The 21,459-nt window shown below is 44.7% G+C and overlaps 1 protein-coding gene across 4 annotated transcripts in view; it reads left to right on the forward strand.

Annotated features, from left to right (window-relative positions):
• The window catches only part of slco4a1 (solute carrier organic anion transporter family, member 4A1), a 45,444-nt gene that overhangs the window by 13,756 nt on the left and 10,229 nt on the right, over positions 1–21,459 (forward strand). For 2 of the 4 annotated variants that reach the window (XM_042097810.1, XM_042097814.1), the window contains exons 2-8: positions 11,337–12,018; positions 12,529–12,904; positions 15,019–15,109; positions 15,446–15,567; positions 16,211–16,322; positions 18,878–19,032; positions 20,738–20,999. In XM_042097810.1, the coding sequence (XP_041953744.1) occupies positions 11,611–12,018; positions 12,529–12,904; positions 15,019–15,109; positions 15,446–15,567; positions 16,211–16,322; positions 18,878–19,032; positions 20,738–20,999 (1,526 nt within the window). In that variant the 5' untranslated portion in view covers positions 11,337–11,610. Of the gene's footprint in view, positions 1–2,395; positions 2,474–11,336; positions 12,019–12,528; positions 12,905–15,018; positions 15,110–15,445; positions 15,568–16,210; positions 16,323–18,877; positions 19,033–20,737; positions 21,000–21,459 lie in introns of those variants that run through there. The other 2 variants (XM_042097813.1, XM_042097815.1) reach the window with 2 other exon arrangements.

Consider the following 21,459-nt stretch of genomic DNA (forward strand, 5'->3'; position numbering starts at 1 on the left):
TACACAGAAATGGTAGTCATTGGACTACCAATGCACTGCCGTGAGAAGGTGGTGATAATGTACTTAAAAGCTGTTTGGCAACAGCATCACAAAAAAAATGCCATTAAGTTTTAACCTATAACACGATGAAATAACTGTTTTAGAATAAAACATTCACGAGGTTTATTCACAAAGTAATCATAGTGGTTATCCTTCATTGGTATTCGAACCAAAAATAATTCAGTGGAAATGCATGGATTCCAGTTTCTTCCAGTAGCAGCAACTGGAATCCATGCATTTCCACTGAATTATTTTTGGAATCTGATCCCTTATCATAGCTGTTCATTCTTACTCGTTGCTCGACTTATCGTGACTAAATTCAAGATGGCTGCAAACGCTAAACTTCGTGAAGATACTGTCTGTATAAATCGTCTTGTAAGTAAACTACCAGTGCTTTTTCAAAGTTCTCAATGTCTCGTTTTAAATGTCAGGGCCCTCGGAAGTCTACCAATGAAGTGTGGAGATACATTGAGCCTCGTAAATGGGTGTAAAACAGTGATTTATTTGCATGGCTAGCCCGATGCCGAAGCACCACTATTGAAAAAGATGTTGGTAGCATCGGCTAACTAGCGCCAGATTTTGGAGTGCAGGGGACAAGCCGAGATGGGCTATGAGACATACGTTCACACTCGGTATCATGTTTCGATACACTTTAGGTCAATATCACACCGGAATTCTCCTTTAATATGCTCTATATTTTGTCCAAATGATGTCTGTCTATCATCGTTGCACTCGGAGAAAACCAGAATGTTTAATTTGTCCTGTGTTTCTTCTACGGCTGCAAACGGGATTCACTCGCTGTTTACAAAATATTTCAGGGCAGGCATATTTCTGGCTATTAAATTATTTCTAAACCAGTCTGCTAAAGTCTGTAGTGAAGTCTGTGTAGGGTTTTCCAGCTCATTTCTTTTTACGAGACACCCTGCTCACTTGAGACCTCTGCCGGTTGTTGCAGCGTCACTGGAAAAATACAAATTAAAGTCGCGCGCGGACCGCGAGGGAAGCTGGCCAAGTCGAAGCACTGCCCACTGTATGTGCATGCTGAGGAGGGATGCGCCTGTAGAGAGGGAGAGAGAGAGAGAGAGAGAGAGAGTGCGCAAGGGGCAAGGACTCATTGAGAGTCTGTGTTGAGGTAGGTCTACTTCTATCGCCTAGGCTACTCGAGTGGTCGAGTTGCACATAGCTACAATGCAAGATATATTTAGCCTATTTATTTATGGACAACGTAAGGCCGGAGGTGTGTGTTGCTTTTAATTATCGAATGTTCTATCGTACGTATTTTTTATTGATATCGATTATATGTCTATTGCGATACATATCGCTATCGTTTTATCACCCAGCCCTAGAACCCACGCTGCCCAATGTATAGGAACCTATGCTGCCCAGTATAGGAACCCACGCTGCCCAATGAAAGGTCCAGTATAGGAACCCATGCTGCCTCGGTGACCCCGGTTCCATTGGGTTGGCCAGCTGCCGCGGTGACCCCGGTTCCATTAGGTTGGCCAGCTGCCGCGGTGTGCATGAGTAGGAGGTGTGCAGCAGAGGGGGAGAAGTCCAGCTTCAGGAAGTTAAAGTCCAACACGTATTGGTTCTACCTGTGCAGGTAACACAGGTGATCTCACCAATCAGCTGCTCTACCTGTGCAGGTAACACAGGTGATCTCACCAATCAGCAGCTCTACCTGGCTGAAGAGTTGTGCTAATTATAATCAGCTGGTTGAAGTGAATGGTTGGCACAGATATGTAATAGGACGTTTACTTTCTGGAGCTGAACTTTTCCACCTCTGGTGTGCACTGCAGTGCCTTGATCTAATTGTAAGGGGCAGCCGTGGCCAACTGGTTAGCGCTTCGGACTTGTAGCCGGAGGTTGCCGGTTCGAACCCCGACCAGTAGGCACGGCTGAAGTGCCCTTGAGCAAAGCACCTAACCCCTCACTGCTCCCAGAGCGCTGCTGTTGATGCAGGCAGCTCACTGCGCCGGGATTAGTGTGTGCTTCACCTCACTGTGTGTTCACTGTGTGCTGAGTGTGTTTCACTAATTCACGGATTGGGATAAATGCAGAGACCAAATTTCCCTCACGGGATCAAAAGAGTATATATACGTATACTTATACACATATTTCACTGTGTGTGTGGGTAGGAGGTGTGCCATGTGCTCGGTGACTCGCAGGGTGTCACACCAACACAGGAACCACTTACCTGGCCATTGTCTATGACTCACCTGTAATCCAAAGGAACCACTTACCTGGCCATTGTCTATGACTCACCTGTAATACAAAGGTGGGTCAAGGAAGTAAAAATTGAAAATCGTGCAAAGTCCACCACCATGGTTGGGTTTTATCATAGCTGATGACATTCCCTTAAGACAAAGTTCCCAGCAGGGCCAAGCCTAAATGCTGTCAGTTAATCGGTGAATTCTGGTGCGTCTACCTCCAGGTGAGTGAAATGGAATATGAAGACATGTCGTGATAAATTGTTTAAGTCAAACATTCACTCAACAGTTGTGAGATGAGTAATTCTGCTGTAAAATGCTTTAACGTCATAATTTCAGAGTTTCACTTCAACTCCATGACCCAATGTAAATACTGTACATTTTCAATATGTGCTTCGGCAGTACAATGTATATATTCGTATAATACATGATTTGAAACATGAGTCCAGATATCCAGAGGGCATTCCTCTTGCTGCGCTCATGTCAGCAAATTCCTGCCTGCAACCATTAATATCAAGTCAGTTTGGTTCACTTAACGTATTTGGGTTGAGCCTGGAGCAAACCATGCTGCACCCTGCGTCACAAGGGAGACCTCAAGCACCCCTGAGTGATTTGGATCAGGCTGTCTTGGTCTGCAGCCCCTGAGTGATTTGGATCAGGCTGTCTTGGCCTGCAGCCAAGTGTTTGTTGTGTTTTCCACATGCCCTATACAAAGGAAGGAAGCACAACAGGCTTCAATTCAAAGTATTCTAAAACCTGTAGATGTGAATCTGCCACGATGTGTGTGTGTGTATGTGTGTGTGTGTGTGTTAAAACCTGCAGATGTGATGTGTGTGTGTTATGCAGTTATATTTGTTCTTATCACTGCACAGCAAATTAATAATTTGTATTGATGACTTTGGAATAAGGATAGCACCCATTTCTAAGTTGACTGTCTTGCTGTCATTGCTGACAAATGCTTTCATTTTTGATCTCTTTTTAGTCATCTGTCACTGGATGATTTTTACCAGGAGACACTTCCCATAAGCAGTGGCCTTTGGAAACTAAAAGGAGAATCTTCTAGTCTGTTGTATTCATTATGTTGTGGGTGTGTCACTATTAACAGAAACAAGTAGACGATGGAGCAAAATGTTATGGAAGCTCTTCATTGGTGATAGTAACAGAGGAATGGATATGATTGGCTTTACTAGACATCTATCTTTGTTCATCTTTTTATCACAGTAGCAACAGATACAAAAAGTTATTCTTGAAAGACAGAAAGCTAAAAAGTTAGTGATGATAGATGTGAAAGATATTAAAGATAGAAAGAGGAAAAGTTAAGTGTCTACCTGATAGAATCTTTACTTGTGATATTCTATCAGGTAGACAAGTAGACTTGTGATATTTCAAACTTTGAACCTGACGTCACTAATTCAGGATGGGAAGACTTACCTCTGCGTAGACACAAAATCCTCTTCGGCCAAAAGTCATTGCTTGTTTGACGCTAATAATAAATGAACTATGACCGTGCACACTAATTAAGGTAATGTCGCCTTATTAATAGACTTGCAGCGAAGACGGTCTCTGCTTTTGCAGATATATAGTCAACTTAAAAGTGTTTGGACCTTCACATTTTTTTAAGTTGAGTTAAGAGAAGTGTTTGAAATGTATATTTCAAAAATCAATTGCTCATAGAGGCGGGTTGCCTGAGTGACTCACCTTAAATGTGCAGCTCTGGAGCACACACAGCTCTTCCTATTACGCGTTAGTTTAGCAATGACTTAAAAACATGCAATGGATGCCTTTAACAATGCAGAAAGGCAATGCATCCAACCTGCTGCCAGGCTTGGGATTACTCCTTGAATGTGAGAAACTGAGGAACATCCACCCAGCCAATACTCAGGCCTAGAATCCTATAGTTACATAATCATTTCTGTGGTAATGTAGAAATGGTGTAATATTGTTCGACATATTGTTTTGGAGTTAAGGTTCAGAGTTGGTGAGAAAGCTCGTCCAGGCGTTCAGCTTTGATCAGTGTCCTTCCCCACACGTCACAGTGAACATGTTCATGCCAGACTCCCGGTGAGCTGTGGGGTGTGAGGACATGAAACATCAAAGATGGCTTTCCTTTGACTTGTTTTGTGGCGTTACAGAAGGAAGCCTCGTGCATCCAAAGCAAACACCACTGCCATTCTTAGACACAGCTAAACAGAGACACACTGATCTGAGCTTCCTGTGTTTTGATGGCCCTTTTAAAATTAGAAATGAAACAAATAGAACAATTAAACATCGAACAATTAAAACCTCTATAAAGTTTCCACAAACACCACATAAGATGTCAGATTGTACACTCATTCAAGCCCTTGATGTGAGGCTGTCCAAACAAACAACCGTGAAAGTCTCATTTCCAGAGCGAAGCAGCTCACCCTGAACCCACTGGACCTGCAGGCCAACCCTCTACTCCTCTGGATTAGAACTGAAAGCCTTTTTGTATTTTGTCTGTTTTGATCAAGACTACTTTATGACATAGCAACACGATTGTAAATGTATTATTAATTTCACTCCAACCTTTACACAGACAGGAATTCCACATCCTGTATTTTTGTCTTGAATTTGACTCCCTCTGTCAGGCCAGGGAACACGTGCTCCAAGGTTAGATCCTCTCTTGACAATCAATCAGCTGCTCAATGAGACTTAATTTAGCTCTAATTGGATTATCTGGTTGGACTCCCAACTGGCGGGCATTCTGAATGCTGAAACTCTGGTCTTCGTTAAAACCAGCCCCTGACCGTGGGAACGCTGCCATTTCCCCTCCATCAGCAGCAACCTAGCCTGGGTGAGTTGCCATTTTCCCTCCATCAGCAGCAACCTAGCCTGGGTGAGTTGACCGGCTGTGAGGGTGCTTCCACTGGCCCCGGCACTTCCAGTTAGCCTCTCCTAGATGACCTACGGGAGGTTTTACGGCACGTCAGCGTGTTATGTGTGTTATGCAAACGCTGGTTTTGCATGCTCAGTAGCCTGGGGTCGATGTGGCCGTGCTGTCGCTGCTGGTGCAGTCATGGATTTCCCATTGTTTCCTAGAGACGGCAGGATGCAGCCACACGCAGGCCAACATGTGCTGCTCCGCCAGTTTGGAATGGCAGGTGGAGTTATGCAAAGATGAAATAGGCCTACATTCTGGAAATAGATTGAGATAGTATAATCCACTATGTTCACTATAATTCACTATGGTCACTATAATCCACTATGGCCACTATAATCCACTATAATCCACTATGGCCACTATAATCCACTATGGCCACTATAATCCACTATGGTCACTATAATCCACTATGGTCACTATAATCCACTATGGCCACTATAATCCACTATAATCCACTATGGCCACTATAATCCACTATGGTAACTATAATCCACTATGGTCACTATAATCCACTATAATTCACTATGGCCACTATAATCCACTATGGTCACTATAATCCACTATAATCCACTATGGTCACTATAATCCACTATGGTCACTATGATCCACTATAATTCACTATGGCCACTATAATCCACTATGGTCACTATAATCCACTATGGCCACTATAATTCACTATGGCCACTATAATCCACTATGGTCACTATAATCCACTATGGTCACTATAATCCACTGTGGCCACTATAATCCACTATGGTCACTATAATCCACTATGGTCACTATAATCCACTATAATTCACTATGGTCACTATAATCCACTATGATCCACTATGGTCACTATAATCCACTATGGTCACTATAATCCACTATAATCCACTATAATCCACTATGGTCACTATAATTCACTATGGTCACTATAATCCACTATGGTCACTATAATCCACTATGGCCACTATAATCTATAATCCACTATGGTCACTATAATCCACTATGGCCACTATAATCCACTATGGCCACTATAATCCACTATGGTCACTATAATCCACTATGGCCACTATAATCTATAATCCACTATGGTCACTATAATCCACTATGGTCACTATAATCCACTATAATCCACTATGGTCACTATAATCCACTATGGCCACTATAATCCACTATGGTCACTATAATCCACTATAATCCACTATGGTCACTATAATCCACTATGGCCACTATAATCCACTATGGCCACTATAATCCACTATGGCCACTATAATCCACTATGGTCACTATAATCCACTATAATCCACTATAATTCACTATGGCCACTATAATCCACTATGGTCACTATAATCCACTATGGCCACTATAATCCACTATGGTCACTATAATCCACTATAATCCACTATGGCCACTATAATCCACTATGGTCACTATAATCCACTATGGCCACTATAATCCACTATAATCCACTATGGTCACTATAATCCACTATGGTCACTATAATCCACTATAATCCACTATGGTCACTATAATCCACTATAATCCACTATGGTCACTATAATCCACTATGGCCACTATAATCCACTATGGTCACTATAATCCACTATAATCCACTATGGTCACTATAATCCACTATGGTCACTATAATCCACTATGGTCACTATAATTCACTATGGTCACTATAATCCACAATAATCCACTATGGTCACTATAATCCACTATGGCCACTATAATCCACTATGGTCACTATAATCCACTATAATCCACTATGGTCACTATAATCCACTATGGTCACTATAATCCACTATGGCCACTATAATCCACTATAATCCACTATGGTCACTATAATCCACTATGGTCACTATAATCCACTATAATCACTATAATTCACTTAGTATGGTCACTGCTCTTGGAGACCACTGGCCAAAGCCTTTTTAACAACTGCAACTTGGACGCTCGCTGATGAGCTGACTCTCTCCACCTTAATGTACAAGTTATTTTATTGATATTTATGCTCCTAATCTAATCTGACCTGATATACTTACATCTTTTACTCCTAATCTAATCTGACCTGATACTGTGTGAGACCCTAGTGTGTGTGTGTGTGTGTCTGTGTGTAAGACCCTAGTTTGTGTGTGTGTGTGTGTCTGTGTATGTGTAAGACCCTAGTGTGTGTGTTTTTGTGTGCAAGGCTCTAGTGTATGTGATTTCTATGTATGGTTCTATCTATGGTTGCAATTTTAAAAAAATTGCGAGTACAGTCCATGTATTGGATTTTTCTTGCAGTGGAATGTTGATGTGCTTTTCCATAACTGCCAACACGTGGCACTGGTATGAAAGGAGGGTAAGGACTGTGGGTAACTGGGCAAGTACCTACGGAGTGTTTGAGTAAGTTTGAGAAAGACAGTGCAGTATTTCACAAATGTCTTGCTATCCAGAGGGTTCTCTCTGTAATAACGCTGGCTTGCTATCCAGAGGGTTCTTCAGAGGGTTCTCTCTTTTAGAACAGTGTCTTGCTATCCAGAGGGTTCTCTTTGTAGTAACGCTGGCTTAAGTGGCCGGGAAGTTTCTTGCCAAAAGGCTTTTTTTCTGAGGGTTTTTTCTGTGGGGTATCTGGAGACACTGATGCACTGTTTCCCTCGCTCCCGGCTACTTTGAGAGAAAATGAAAGACACACACTCAAATACTGTCACACGCACGTTCATAGACATACACTCACACATACTGACTCACAAGGAAGTATTCTGTTAACGTCTCGACCCATGCTGTCTGCATAGTGCACTTTCCTTTTAAGCATGACAACTGCAGCGGCAGCTGAGTTTGCCTTTGAGCATGATGGCTGGTCTGGTGAGCAGTGGGCCGAGTGAATGTGTAACCCAGGAGTAGGTAGATTAGCCTGTGGCTGGTCAGCAGGATTAGACAGGCGCGGTCAGACTCCAGCTAGCGTTAGCCAGGTAGATTAGCCTGTGGCTGGTCAGCAGGATTAGAGAGGTGTGGTGGGACTCCAGCTAGCGTTAGCCAGATAGATTAGCCTGTGGCTGGTCAGCAGGATTAGAGAGGTGTGGTGGACTCCAGCTAGCGTTAGCCAGATAGATTAGCCCGTGGCTGGTCAGCAGGATTAAAGAGGTGTGGTGGCGGGATTGGATGTGGTGCTGTATCAGGGAGTGAGAGTGTGACTGGGGCTGCTTTGTCATGTTTCTGTAAATGTGCTTTGTCATGTTTCTGTATGTAAATGTGCTTTGTCATGTTTCTGTATGTAAATGTGTTGCAGTACATACACGTTTAGAACTACGGGAGCCGTCACACATCAAAACTGGCACTAGTTCTGGACTCCAAGGCACGTTGAAGCATAAACCTCTCTCTGAATAAGCAATAACAACATATTAATACAATTTTGTGTACTATTTTATTGCCATTGCTTATGTGTGATGCCAATGAAACACTCTTTAGGCCACGGAATAAATAGTTTAATTTTGCCTGTTAACCGAGCTACTGAAGCTAGCTAGCTAACGTTAGCACAGTAAATGGAAAGTGAATGGGAACTGCTAGTTATGTTCGCTAGCTAGGTAGCAGCTAAGGACTTTGGTTAAATTTGTATATTGTTGCAAACTAACCTGAAATAACACACGTTCAGCAACTTTGTGGTGGTCTACTAGTCCTAGCAAAACTATGTTAGGTTAGGTTGTCAGTTGTCTCTGGGTCTAGAAACTAGAGATCAAGTGAGCCGGTGACAGATCACAAAGTTATTTTTCTCTTTATTTATTTCGTTGGATTTCAATGTCGGATTGTTAGGAAGACTTAGAAAATGGGCTCGTAACTTACATTGCTGAATGTAGGGAAATTCTGCAGATGAATCCAAGCTAATGTTTTTTCTATGCATGCAGACGCCAAAGACTGAGCTGTATTTCGCATACGTCCCTTGCTGGCCACCGTTATTTTAAAATGGTACACGTACACGGCAAGTCGACACTGCACTATGTATGCTTCGATTTGGTGGTGGTGGTAATTAAATATGAATGTGGCCACATTTATGAATGGGAAATATTGATGTTGTTAACAAACAACTGAAAACGTTCCACAGGGGCCCGTTACGTAATAAAAGCAGGCCTGGTGGGGCAGTGTGGCTGTTGCTGGCTCCATATTGATCAACTCTGGACTGCTTGGGTGCTAAAGAGGGGTGTGGCTTGTGATCAGCTTAGTACAGGGAAATCAGAGGGAACACCTTTGGAATTAGACCCAGTGGTCATGTTTTTATTCAGCCTTTAAATCCAAATACTATTCGGGTTTCAATCGCATGACTGAACTATATGTATTAAACAGGTAAAATGGAATGCCACATAAGACATTCAGAAGTAAGACACAGTTTACTCCAGACTTTCTTTTGAATCTAGTCTATAGTCTAGTTTAGACTCTAAACCAATAGCTCTGTTTTCAATGAACTCACTCTGGTGGTATGCCAGGAGTATGAGATTGAGATGAGAGTATTATAAAGACAAAATAATCATTTTTAAATGTTAAAAACTTTTTAAAACTAGATTTCGTCTTTCTTGAGGGGAAAACATGTATATTCAGCCAATAGGAGGCAATAGGCTCACTAGGCTAGTTTAACTGTTCTAACACGTCCAAATAGGAAGTGTTAGAAAAAGAAGTGTGGTGAGCATGTCTAGCAGCAAAGCAGAAACGGAACATTTGTGGTTGTAGCTGGCAGTCAATAATAAATAATATTCATATTAGGAATAGCAATAGCCTTCTGTGTAAATTACGCAGTTGGATTGGCCTATGCTACTGTATATTAATGCCGGTCATAATGGTGGTCTAAACTATTTTGTTTATAGGATGAAAAAACAAACACAGTGCTTTAGTGTGAGCCCATACAAGGACTTGGATCCTTCAAATGATCTGCAACATTCTGTCTGTAAATGGCTGCAATTCCACCAGTCCAAATTAGACCATGTACAGTACGTAGCAGGGTTTGGAGCGCTCCACTGCTGTGAGTGATGAGACGAGAGAGTGTGTGTGTGTGTGTTAGAGGGACAAAGACACAAACACTAACACACACACACACACACACAGACACGCATGCACGCACGCACACACACAGACACACACACGCATGCACGTATGCACACACACACACACACACAGAGACATGCACGCACACACACACACACACAGACATGCACGCACACACACACACACAGACACACTCACAGAGACACGCAGACACACACAATGAACTGATAGTTGATGCTCCACACAGAAAACTGGGATGTCACATTTATTTGGGTCATTTCACAAGAGATTCAACTCCAATATCTGTGCCTCAACATGTGTGTGTGTAAGATCAAGAGATTCAACACCAATATCTGTGCCTCAGCATATGTATTCAACACCAATATCTGTGCCTCAACATGTGTGTGATGTGATGTTGGATAAGTGTGTGTGTAATGAACAGAGGTACCAGCACCTGGACAGAACTGAGGGGCAAAAATACAATTCCATAATGCAACATTCAATAAGGTTTGAGACTGGTACACCACCTGACCAATCTGGATAGAGACTGGTAGACCACCTGACCAATCTAGATAGAGACTGGTACACCACCTGACCAATCTGGATAGAGACTGGTAGACCACCTGACCAATCTGGATAGAGACTGGTGTGGTGTGCTACTCTCAGTCCAAGTGCGAAGACAAGAGTGTGTTTTGTCTAGCCCGATCTTGAAATCCCCCTGTTGGTCTGTCACTAGAGGCTTCTGATGTGGCATTCATTGCAAGCGTCTCAATCACCCACTATGTGGTTACTGTTTTAGACTTGATTTAGATTTAGTGTTATTTAGTATAATTGTATTTTAGTATAGTCTTTATCTTCTACTGTCCTTATTGCTTACTTGTGCTTTTTTTATATTATACACTTTTAATTACTTTTTCTGCTGTTAGTGAATGTTGTGTGTGATGTCTGTATGCTACTGAGACCTTGAATTTCCCCTTGAGGATGGATCAATAAAGTATCTATCTATCTATCTATCTATCTATCTATCTGTATCTATCTGATGTGGCATTCTGATGTGGGTGCTCAGCAGTAGAGCCGGTTTGGACTTAAGGGCCTTGCTTGCGCTCACACTAATTGAGCTCTGAGGGACACTTTTGCATCTCTCCAATCTAACCAGAAACTGACTTTTTTCCTCTCCTCCTGTACAGAATGAAGATTTCCCACCCATTAAGAAAGCCCCTTCCTCTTAATGCCTCAGTGTAAAGTGGATTATGTAAACCGGATGACAAACTAGTACAAAAGGACCCCATGGTGTAAACGATAGTGATTGATTTGTAGACATCAGTTTTGTGCTCTCTGACTTTGGAAGTTTCCCTGGTGGCACAGAGGAACATAGAGACCGCGCCAGACCAACGCGAGCAGACCAAGCCCCTATAGAGGCGGCACCAGACCAAGCCCTACTCCGCGGCCCTATAGAGGGCCATGCCCAACCTGCTCAACGCTGATGCATCCTTCAGCTCCAAACAGGAGCTTCTGGACCTCCACGATGGCCCCATTGGCCCGGTTCTGGACACGCCGAGCCCGGTGGAGTCACAGGCGGACAGCCCCTCGGCCTCCAGCCTCGGCAGCCCGGTGGGAGACGACCTCCAGATGTGCGCCGGGGACGGGTTGGCGGACGCGGCGCAGGGGTTGAAGTTCGTCCCCTCGGACGCGGAGAACCTGTGCGGCTGGGGAGGACTGACCCCGCGGTCCATCCAGACGTTCAACACGCCACGCTGGGTGCTCTTCTTCCTGTGCGTGGCCTCCTTCCTGCAGGGCATGATCATCAACGGCTTCATCAACACCGTCATCACCTCCATCGAGCGCCGCTTTGACCTGCGCAGCTATCAGGTAGGCGTCTGACTGAAACACAGGGGGAGTAGGCAATGCAAACGTGGACGTAAATGAGGCTGCCAATGCAAATGTGTCTCCTCCCTTCTCAGGCTGGTCTCATCGCCAGCCACTATGACACTGCATATACTCACAACATGTGTGTGAAGTAAATGTGTCTATTACAGTATCCTGGATGAAGTCAGTCTATGTGCCTCTAAGCTAGCTTCTTAGGCTGCAGTAAACCTTGTAGCTTTGTCTGTGTGGTAATGCTAACTCTAGCTTTGTCTGTGTGGTAATGCTAACTCTAGCATCATCTGTGTGGTAATGCTAGCTCTAGTTTCTTCTGTGTGGTAATGCTAGCTCTAGCTTTGTCTGTGTGGTAATGGTAGCTCTAGCTTTGTTTGTGTGGTAATGCTAGCTCTAGCTTTGTCTGTGTGGTAATGCTAGCTCTAGCTTTGTCTGTGTGGTAATGCTAGCTCTAGCTTTGTTTGTGTGGTAATGCTAATGTGTCTCCTGCTCCCTCCTCAGGCGGGTCTCATCGCCAGCTCCTATGACATTGCTGCCTGCGTGTGCCTTGCCTTCGTCAGCTACTTTGGGGGCACGGGGCACAAGCCGCGCTGGCTGGGTTGGGGCGTGCTAGTCATGGCGCTGGGCTCGCTGGTGTTCGCGCTGCCCCACTTCACCACGCCGCCGTACCAGGTCAGCGTGCCCGAGCGGACGGGCCTCTGCTCCAGCAACGTGACGGACACTTGCCAAGACAGCGCGGGCAGCGGCCTCTCGGCGTACCGCTACGTCTTCATGCTCGGCCAGTTCCTGCACGGCGTGGGCGCCACCCCGCTCTACACTCTGGGAGTCACCTACCTGGACGAGAACGTCAAGTCCAGCTACGCACCAGTCTACATAGGTGAGCACAGTCATATCGATACATGCACATGCAGACACCACCTGCAGCTCAGCCCCCCGTGTGTAGCATCTCCATCATACACCACCTGCAGCATGTAGCATCTCCATCATACACCACCTGCAGCTCAGCCCCCCATGTGTAGCATGTAGCATCTCCATCAGCTGAACCAGGCCTGCATCGAAGGCCATACACAACAGAAGAAACCTAACAACAGCATGTGCATGCCTAGAATGAACCACCCTACGCTGAGCTAAAAAACAGCCCTTACGCTGAGATAAAAAACAGCCCTTACACTGAGATAAAAAAACAGCACCGATATCAGTCCTAATATTGACACTGCTTAGTGGAGAAAGGCTTGATGGCTCCTTAGATATATCCTGCTAGCATCACTTAGAGATGGCTCCTTTGAGATATCATCTCACAAACAAAGGGCTTTTAGCCAACTTTTCATCAGGTCAGACACTTGTATACAGTCCTCACATGGAATGTAGGTGACATCATGAAAGGCCTTGTAGAAGCAAACATAGGAAAGAGCCTGTGATGAATGGGGCTCCTGACTCACCCTGTTGCATCAAGACTTGTGTGTAACTGCACTTGTCTGATTTTCTGAGTTTCCGAGTGTGTGTGTGGGCTGTGTGTGTGCGTGTGCATGAGTGTGTGTGTGGACTGTGTGGGATAAGTGCCGTTTGACCACAGGAAGAGAATGCACAGCTTCCTCTTACAGTAATGTGTTGAGGTTATACTTAGCCTGTCAGCTAGCTGTGTAATTATAATATGAACAAGTCAACTCTGTTCACCCATGCCTGACCCTCAAGCAACCCTAAAACAGAACTGATGTAGTGGAAAGAATGATTAATGAACACATACTTTTGTTACGGCTGTATGTGATCTCAGTGGTGTGTGTGTGTGTGTTTGTGTGTGTGTGTGTTTGTGTGTGTGTGTGTGTATTGTTACGGCTGTATGTGTTCCCAGTGCTGTGTGTGTGTGTGTGTGTGTGTGTAGTTACGGCTGTATGTGTTCCCAGTGCTGTGTGTGTGTGTGTAGTTACGGCTGTATGTGTTCCTAGTGCTGTGTGTGTGTGTGTGTGTGTGTGTGTGTGTGTGTGTGTGTGTGTGTGCTGCTTTGGGCCTTAAACAGGCCTGTGTGGCTGCAGAGTGGTGTGCGTGTGCTCCCAGGGTCACACACACGCACACAGGGGACAGAGAGGAGTCATTGGGTGTGTGAGTGTGTGTGTGTGTGTGTGTTCTCCCGTTCTCCCTACCTCTGCTCAGGTGCGCTGCATGTGACACGCTTAATGAGGAGCACCTGGCCCTTGGTCTTGTCTCAACGCTGTACATAGCCTGGCTCAGTAGCAGGAAGTTCCTCCTTTAACGCTCTCCTGTTTGTCTCATGAAAGCATTTCTTTCCTTTCTATGTATATTTATTCCCACCATTTCATCTCCACAGTTTGACCAGTGTTCTTCCTCACCCTCCTGGATCTTGTTTGTCTTTTTCGAACATTTTCTCCTGATTTCTCCTGAAGTTGTGAGCTCATTTTTGTCCCTCTCAGGCTTCCGTATCCCTTCGCCTCCATGTGTTTGTGTTTATCAGTGAGGCCCACCGGCTCCACCCTACACATCAATAGAGGCTCATGAATGGTGGCCCTCCATGGCCTGCATATCAAAGGCAGTCGGGGACAATCAGAAGCCAGTCAGCCCATGGGTTGCGTGGGCCTCGTCCAATGAGCTGGAGTGTTATTGATCGGATGATCGGAACAACAACACCTTGTCCAATGAGCTGGAGTGTTATTGATCGGATGATCGGAACAACAACACCACGCATAAGAGCCCATCAAAGGGGCTTAATTTACTCCCGTGTGCAGTTTTTGGCGACAGGAGTAAAGATACCCCTTGTGGCACACTAGCGGACTGTCTCCACTCCTCATCCTCTCTTCATCTCTTTCTCTCTCTCTTTCCCTCTCTTCCTCTCTCTCTCTATCTCTCTCTCTCTCTCTCTTTCCCTCTCTCTCTCTCTATCTCTCTCTCTCTCTCTCTTTCCCTCTCTCTCTCTCTATCTCTTTCCCTCTCTCTCTTTCCCTCTCTCTCTCTGTCTTTCTCTCTCTCTCTGGTTCCCAGGGATCTTTTACACGGCAGCCATTGTTGGACCGGCAGCTGGTTACCTGCTGGGAGGATTCTTCCTCAACATCTACACAGAGACGGATCAAACGTGAGTGATGTTGGCTCCACTTCCTGCCCACTCTGGGTCCACTTCCTGCTTACTGTGGGTCCGTGCCAGATGTCGATGTGGGTGGTGTGAGTGACCATGACTTGGTCTTGCATGTCATGACCTGTAGATGAACTGAGGAACTTAAGAAGCTTTCTTCCTGTGGTGCTGCAAGTGGGAGGACGGAGGGAAGGAAAGATGGTCCATCAGCCCCCTCTAGTGGTCATCCATGAGAGGTCTTTGCTCTGATGCTAAAGGGGTGTTCAGGCCATCATGTCACTTTCACACACAGGATGCCTCCTCTCCTCATCTGATCCTCCCGTTCTCCTCTGTCCCTAGAACCGAGCTGACCCCTGAGAACCCTCTGTGGGTGGGGGCGTGGTGGGTCGGGTTCCTGGCTGGGGGGGCAGCGGCGCTGGTCATTGCCCTACCGATCCTCGGCTACCCTCGACAACTCCCAGGTGCCTCTTTTGCATTCTATTCTATTTCTGTCTAATCCATTTGTGCGCTCAGTGTTGCATTTCTGTAATGACAATGACCCAATATAAACACACTCTGTGCAGGCATGTATAAGTATAAGTATAAGTGTATAAACTCTTTTGATCCCGTGAGGGAAATTTGGTCTCTGCATTTATCCCAATCCGTGAATTAGTGAAACACAAACAGCACACAGTGTACACACAGTGAGGTGAAGCACACACTAATCCCGGCGCAGTGAGCTGCCTGCAACAACAGCAGCGCTCGGGGAGCGCTCAAGGGCACTTCAGCCGTGCCTACTGGCCGGGGTTCGAACCGGCAACCCTCCGGTTCCAAGTCCGAAGCGCTAACCAGTAGGCCACGGCTGCCCCAATGTTCTCATTCCTACAGTTGCATTTCCCAAGAATACAACAATAACCCAGGATACACACTCTGTGCATGACCCAGGATACACACTCTGTGCATGACCCAGGATACACACTCTCATTCTCATTCTCATTTCTCCCTCCTGGCATGTTCTGATTTCTAAACCCTCTCGTGCGCAGGCTCCCAGCGTTATGTGGCCATGCGATGTTTTGATTTCTAAACCCCCTGTATGTGTGTGTGTGTGTGTGTGTGTGCGTGCAGGCTCCCAGCGTTATGTGGCCATGCGTGTGTCCGAAGCACACCAGCTGAAAGATGGCAGCCAAGCCAGAGCTGCTGACCCTCAGTTTGGGAAGACAGTGAAGGACATGCCCAGGTACCCCAGCCCTCTGCCAGCATCACACCTCTTACTTACTGTACACACACACACACACACACACACACACAGATGAACAGATGACTGTGATTCATTTGCAAATTTGTCTGCATTCGTGTTTAAGAGAGAGTAGACATTGATGGGCTGTTGGAATAATTCAAAGGTAGCCCTCAGGTGCTGGCCCTTGTTGTTTTGGCTCATCTGGTCTGGTGGACACACACACACAGACAGACAGACACACACACACACACACACACACACACACACACACACACACACACTTGTTTTGGCTCATCTGGTGGACACTGGTCGGGCATGTGGTCAGCTCTTAGGAAGCAGTCACAGGCTACTGATAAGTGCATCTATTTCTTTGGATAAAAACCTCAACTGTAAATGTACAGTATGTATGTCTGTACTCTCAGCCGTTGTTGAAAAGAGACATGGTGACTGTTTAGTTTTCCATTCTCAAGTTTCTCAAGTTTAACCATCACAGTAGTTTTTAGGTTGACTTTGGTTTGGCCTCTAGATGGGCAAATAAACTAATATGAATAATCAACACATAGTTACAAAGTAACAAGTGGCAATAGCTCAGACGACCCATAATGTCAAATGTAAACATGACCTGAAAGATGACCCATAATGTCAAATGTAAACATGACCTGAAAGATGACCCATAATGTCAAATGTAAACATGACCTGAAAGATGACCCATAATGTCAAATGTAAACATGACCTGAAAGACGGCCCATAATGTCAAATGTAAACATGACCTGAAAGACGACCCATAATGTCAAATGTAAACATGACCTGAAAGGTACAGTAAGTAGGCTGCCGATTGAAGGGGTTAGAAAAACAGTTCCCTTTGATGATAACCAGCTGCTTCCTTATGAATGCCTTGGCAGTATTAACAGACAAATAGCTAGTTTACGTAATGCTTAACATATTTATGCTGTTTTTGTCCCCAATGAAAAGGTAATTCCCATCAACAGTTTTTTACAATCACTTTGTTAACAGAACCTTGATGTCATTTTTCAGAACTCTAGACACAAAACTCACAACCAATGATCAAAATGCACATTTTTCAAAACTCTAACCCTTTTCTCAATTTCTTGGATACAATACACATAAAACTTAGATAATTTGTTCATTCAACTAAAATCACCTGTTCAATATGACACAACTTAACATCAAAGTACTACTATTTCAAAATGCAATTCACACATTACATTTCAAATGATTGTCTATTAATTTCCTTACAATGATCTAACTATCAATTGATACAACTGCTCAAAATGATAAGTAACTGTTGCATTACTCTTAATGCATAGTTGTATGGAAACAGACAAACAATCTTCCATGTTTACTGCAAATCATGAAAGTTTCAAGATACTGTAACGAGATTCATTGTCACCAATTAGCGTGGAGCATGAACCAATTAGACTACAATATCCATGGATGTAGCCTAATATTTTACAATGCTTCGTCAGACACTGTGCCTATGGTCCCAAATACTGTACCACATTTTCAGACTATTTACAGTATTGACAGTACACACTGTACAGACGCAGGCCCTTGTACTGTACACTGCATTTGATGTTTTACAGTACTGTCTTTTATTTTCTATTTCATAACTAATTATTTTTGCTTTGATTCAAATAAACCTATGTTGTGATTATACTGTAGTGTTTTGCATCAATATATTACAAACTTTGTTCATTGATTCCACTGTGTCTGCAGTATTCTCTCTACTACTGCAGTACTTTTACAGAGATGTATTTACTGTACATGTAGTATCATAATGAAAACTTTATCACCTATTTTGTTCTACAATATTTAATGATTGTACAAACAATGACAGTGAAACAGTTGCTTGTATGAGGGTGATCTATACTTATGTTTCAATGGTATTTCAGTAAATTTGTTTTTTGAACCAATGATTGTGCAAGTGCAAGATTTCTTTAAAGATGTGAATGCACAATGCAATGTTTTGAACATTAGACAACCTATGTTACAAGTGATAACCGTTTTGAGTTTTGTGTCTAGAGTTTTGAAAAATGACATCAAGGTTCTGAAAATAGTAGCAAAGTGTGTGTGTGTGTGTGTGTGTGGTGTGTGTATGTGTGTATGTGTGTGTGTGTGTGTGTGGTGTGTATGTGTGTCTGTGGTGTGTGTGTGTGTGTGTGTGTGTGTGTACAGTATGTGTGTGTGTGGTGTGTGCGTGTGTACAGTATGTGTGTGTGTGTGTGTGTGTGTGTGTGTGTGTGGTGTGTGTGTGTCTGTGGTGTGTGTGTGTGTATGTGTGGTGTGTGTGTGTGTGTGTGTGTGTGTGTACAGTGTGTGTATGTGTGTGTGTGGTGTGTGTGTGTGTGTGTGTGTGTGTGTGTCTGTAGCAGTTCATACCCATTAGCGCGTGTCCAAACCCTCTATTCTTCTCCTTTTATATGTTCTGTTACTTTTCTATTCACTTTCTATTCTCTTAATTCTCGTTTTGCCCCACAGGTCTGTTCTTCTCCTTCTGATTACTGAGCTTCGCTGGGTTCTGTTTTGCCCCACAGGTCTGTTCTTCTCCTTCTGAAGAACTCCACCTTCATCTTCCTGTGTCTAGCGGGGGCTACCGAGGCCACTCTCATAGCCGGCATGTCCACCTTTGGACCCAAGTTCCTGGAGTCCCAGTTCAACTTGAGTGCGTCGGAGGCAGCCACCTGGTTTGGTGAGAGGAACTCTAATACACCCCTCAGCCACCTGGTTTAGTGAGAGGAACTCTAATACTGTACAGCCCTCAGCCACCTGGTTTAGTGAGAGGAACTCTAATACAGTACATCCCTCAGCCACCTGGTTTAGTGAGAGGAACTCTAATACACCCCTCAGCCTGGTGAACTCAGGTTCACATTTCTAAAAGAACGGCAGAAGTCATTTGTTTTCAGGTTTCTTGGGAAACACAACAAAGGTAACATGATGATTTAGGCAACAACATTGTTTTTCTTTAGCAAAACATGACATATGCTATTATTTTAGGAAGGTGAGAATAATATTCTTCAGGTGTATTTTTGTTAGTTTTTTTTGTTACACTTACTAAACATTAATGAAGAAAAAAGACTTGATGTGTACTCATTACACATAATTACAAACATACTGTGACAGACAATGCAGACGCTGACTGTTCAGGTAATACAAGTTTTACAACCTTACATGACGACACCAATCATTTTTACAACCTTACATGACGACACCAATGATTTTTACAACCTTACATGACGACACCAATGACTTTTATTGTACATCATGTGCGCATACTTGGAGCAACAACACTGATCATAAATGTGTTTTGCAATACATTTACAATACAAATATGAAGCTATGCTGTTGTAAGACTGGTCCATGCGTTTCCTGTCCTGGTCCATGCATTTCCTCTCCTGTTGTAAGCCTGGCCCATGCATTTCCTGTCCTTTTGTAAGACTGGACCATGCATTTCCTGTCCTGTTGTAAGCCTGGCCCATGCAAGACTGGACCATGCATTTCCTGTCCTGTTGTAAGCCTGGCCCATGCAAGACTGGCCCATGCATTTCCTGTCCTGTTGTAAGACTGGCCCATGCAAGACTGGCCCATGCATTTCCTGTCCTGTTGTAAGACTGGCCCATGCATTTCCTGTCCTGTTGTAAGACTGGCCCATGCAAGACTGGCCCATGCATTTCCTGTCCTGTTGTAAGACTGGTTCATGTGTTTCCTGTCCTGTTGTAAGCCTGGCCCATGCGTTTCCTGTCCTGTTGTAAGACTGGCCCATGTGTTCCCTGTCCTGGCCCATGCATTTCCTGTCCTGGCCCATGTGTTTCCTGTCCTGTTGTATGACTAGTCTGTGTGTTTCCTGTCCTTTTGTAAGACTGGCCCATGTGTTTCCTGTCCTGTTGTAAGCCTGGCCCATGCGTTTCCTGTCCTGGCCCATGTGTTTCTTGTCCTGTTGTATGACTAGTCTGTGTGTTTCCTGTCCTGTTGTAAGACTGGCCCATGTGTTTCCTGTCCTGTTGTAAGACTGGTCCATGCGTTTCCTGTCCTGGTCCATGCATTTCCTGTCCTGTTGTAAGACTGGTCTGTGTGTTTCCTGTCCTGTTGTAAGACTGGTCCATGCGTTTCCTGTCCTGGCCCATTCGTTTCCTGTCCTGTTGTAAGACTGGCCCATGCGTTTCCTGTCCTGGCCCATGCATTTCCTGTCCTGTTGTAAGACTGGCCCATGTGTTTCCTGTCCTGTTGTAAGACTGGCCCATGCGTTTCCTGTCCTGGCCCATGCGTTTCCTGTCCTGGTCTGTGTGTTTCCTGTCCTGTTGTAAGACTGGCCAATGTGTTTCCTGTCCTGTTGTAAGACTGACCCATGCGTTTCCTGTCCTGTTGTAAGCCTGGCCCATGTGTTTCCTGTCCTGCAGGGTACATGGTGGTACCAGCAGGGGGCGGCGGCACGTTTCTGGGCGGCTACATCGTGAAGAAGCTGAACCTGCGCTGCCGGGGCATTGTGCGCTTCTGCATGCTGTGTGCGGTCATCAGCCTCATGGCCATCTTCATCTTCCTCGTCCACTGCCCCAACATGCCCATGGCAGGCGTGACTGCCCCCTACCGCCCCAGCCCGCTACTACACCAACACCAGGACGTGTACCTGGACCAGTATGAGAGCGAGAGCAATTACAACAGGTATGCCATGCACCACTGTACTAATATGAACTACAGGTATGCCATGCACCACTGTACTATAGAATATGAACTACAGGTATGCCATGCACCACTGTACTATAGAATATGAACTACAGGTGTGCAATGCACCAATTCAAACTCAATTAAGAGATAATGCTCAATCACCCAGCCTATCCTATGCTCAGAAAACCTAGAGAGATTACATAGAAATACACTGCTGTTCAAAAGTTTGGGGTCACTTAGAAATGTCCATTCCACTCCAGTATAGACAGAATACCAGCTGAGATCAGTTGCATTGTTTTTTAAATCAGGGCAGCAGTTTTCAGGCAGCTTCTCTGAGGGCTAGTGCACCTCCAGCACCTGTCCAGTCAAGTGTGACAAGAGGACAAGTGTGGCTGTCAGGCTCACCTGTCTGTTTGGCTGTCAGACTCACCTGTCTGTTTGGCTGCACAATAGTATC

This window comes from Alosa sapidissima, chromosome 7, assembly GCF_018492685.1.
Source record: "Alosa sapidissima isolate fAloSap1 chromosome 7, fAloSap1.pri, whole genome shotgun sequence".
NCBI classification, from domain to species: Eukaryota; Metazoa; Chordata; class Actinopteri; order Clupeiformes; family Clupeidae; genus Alosa; species Alosa sapidissima.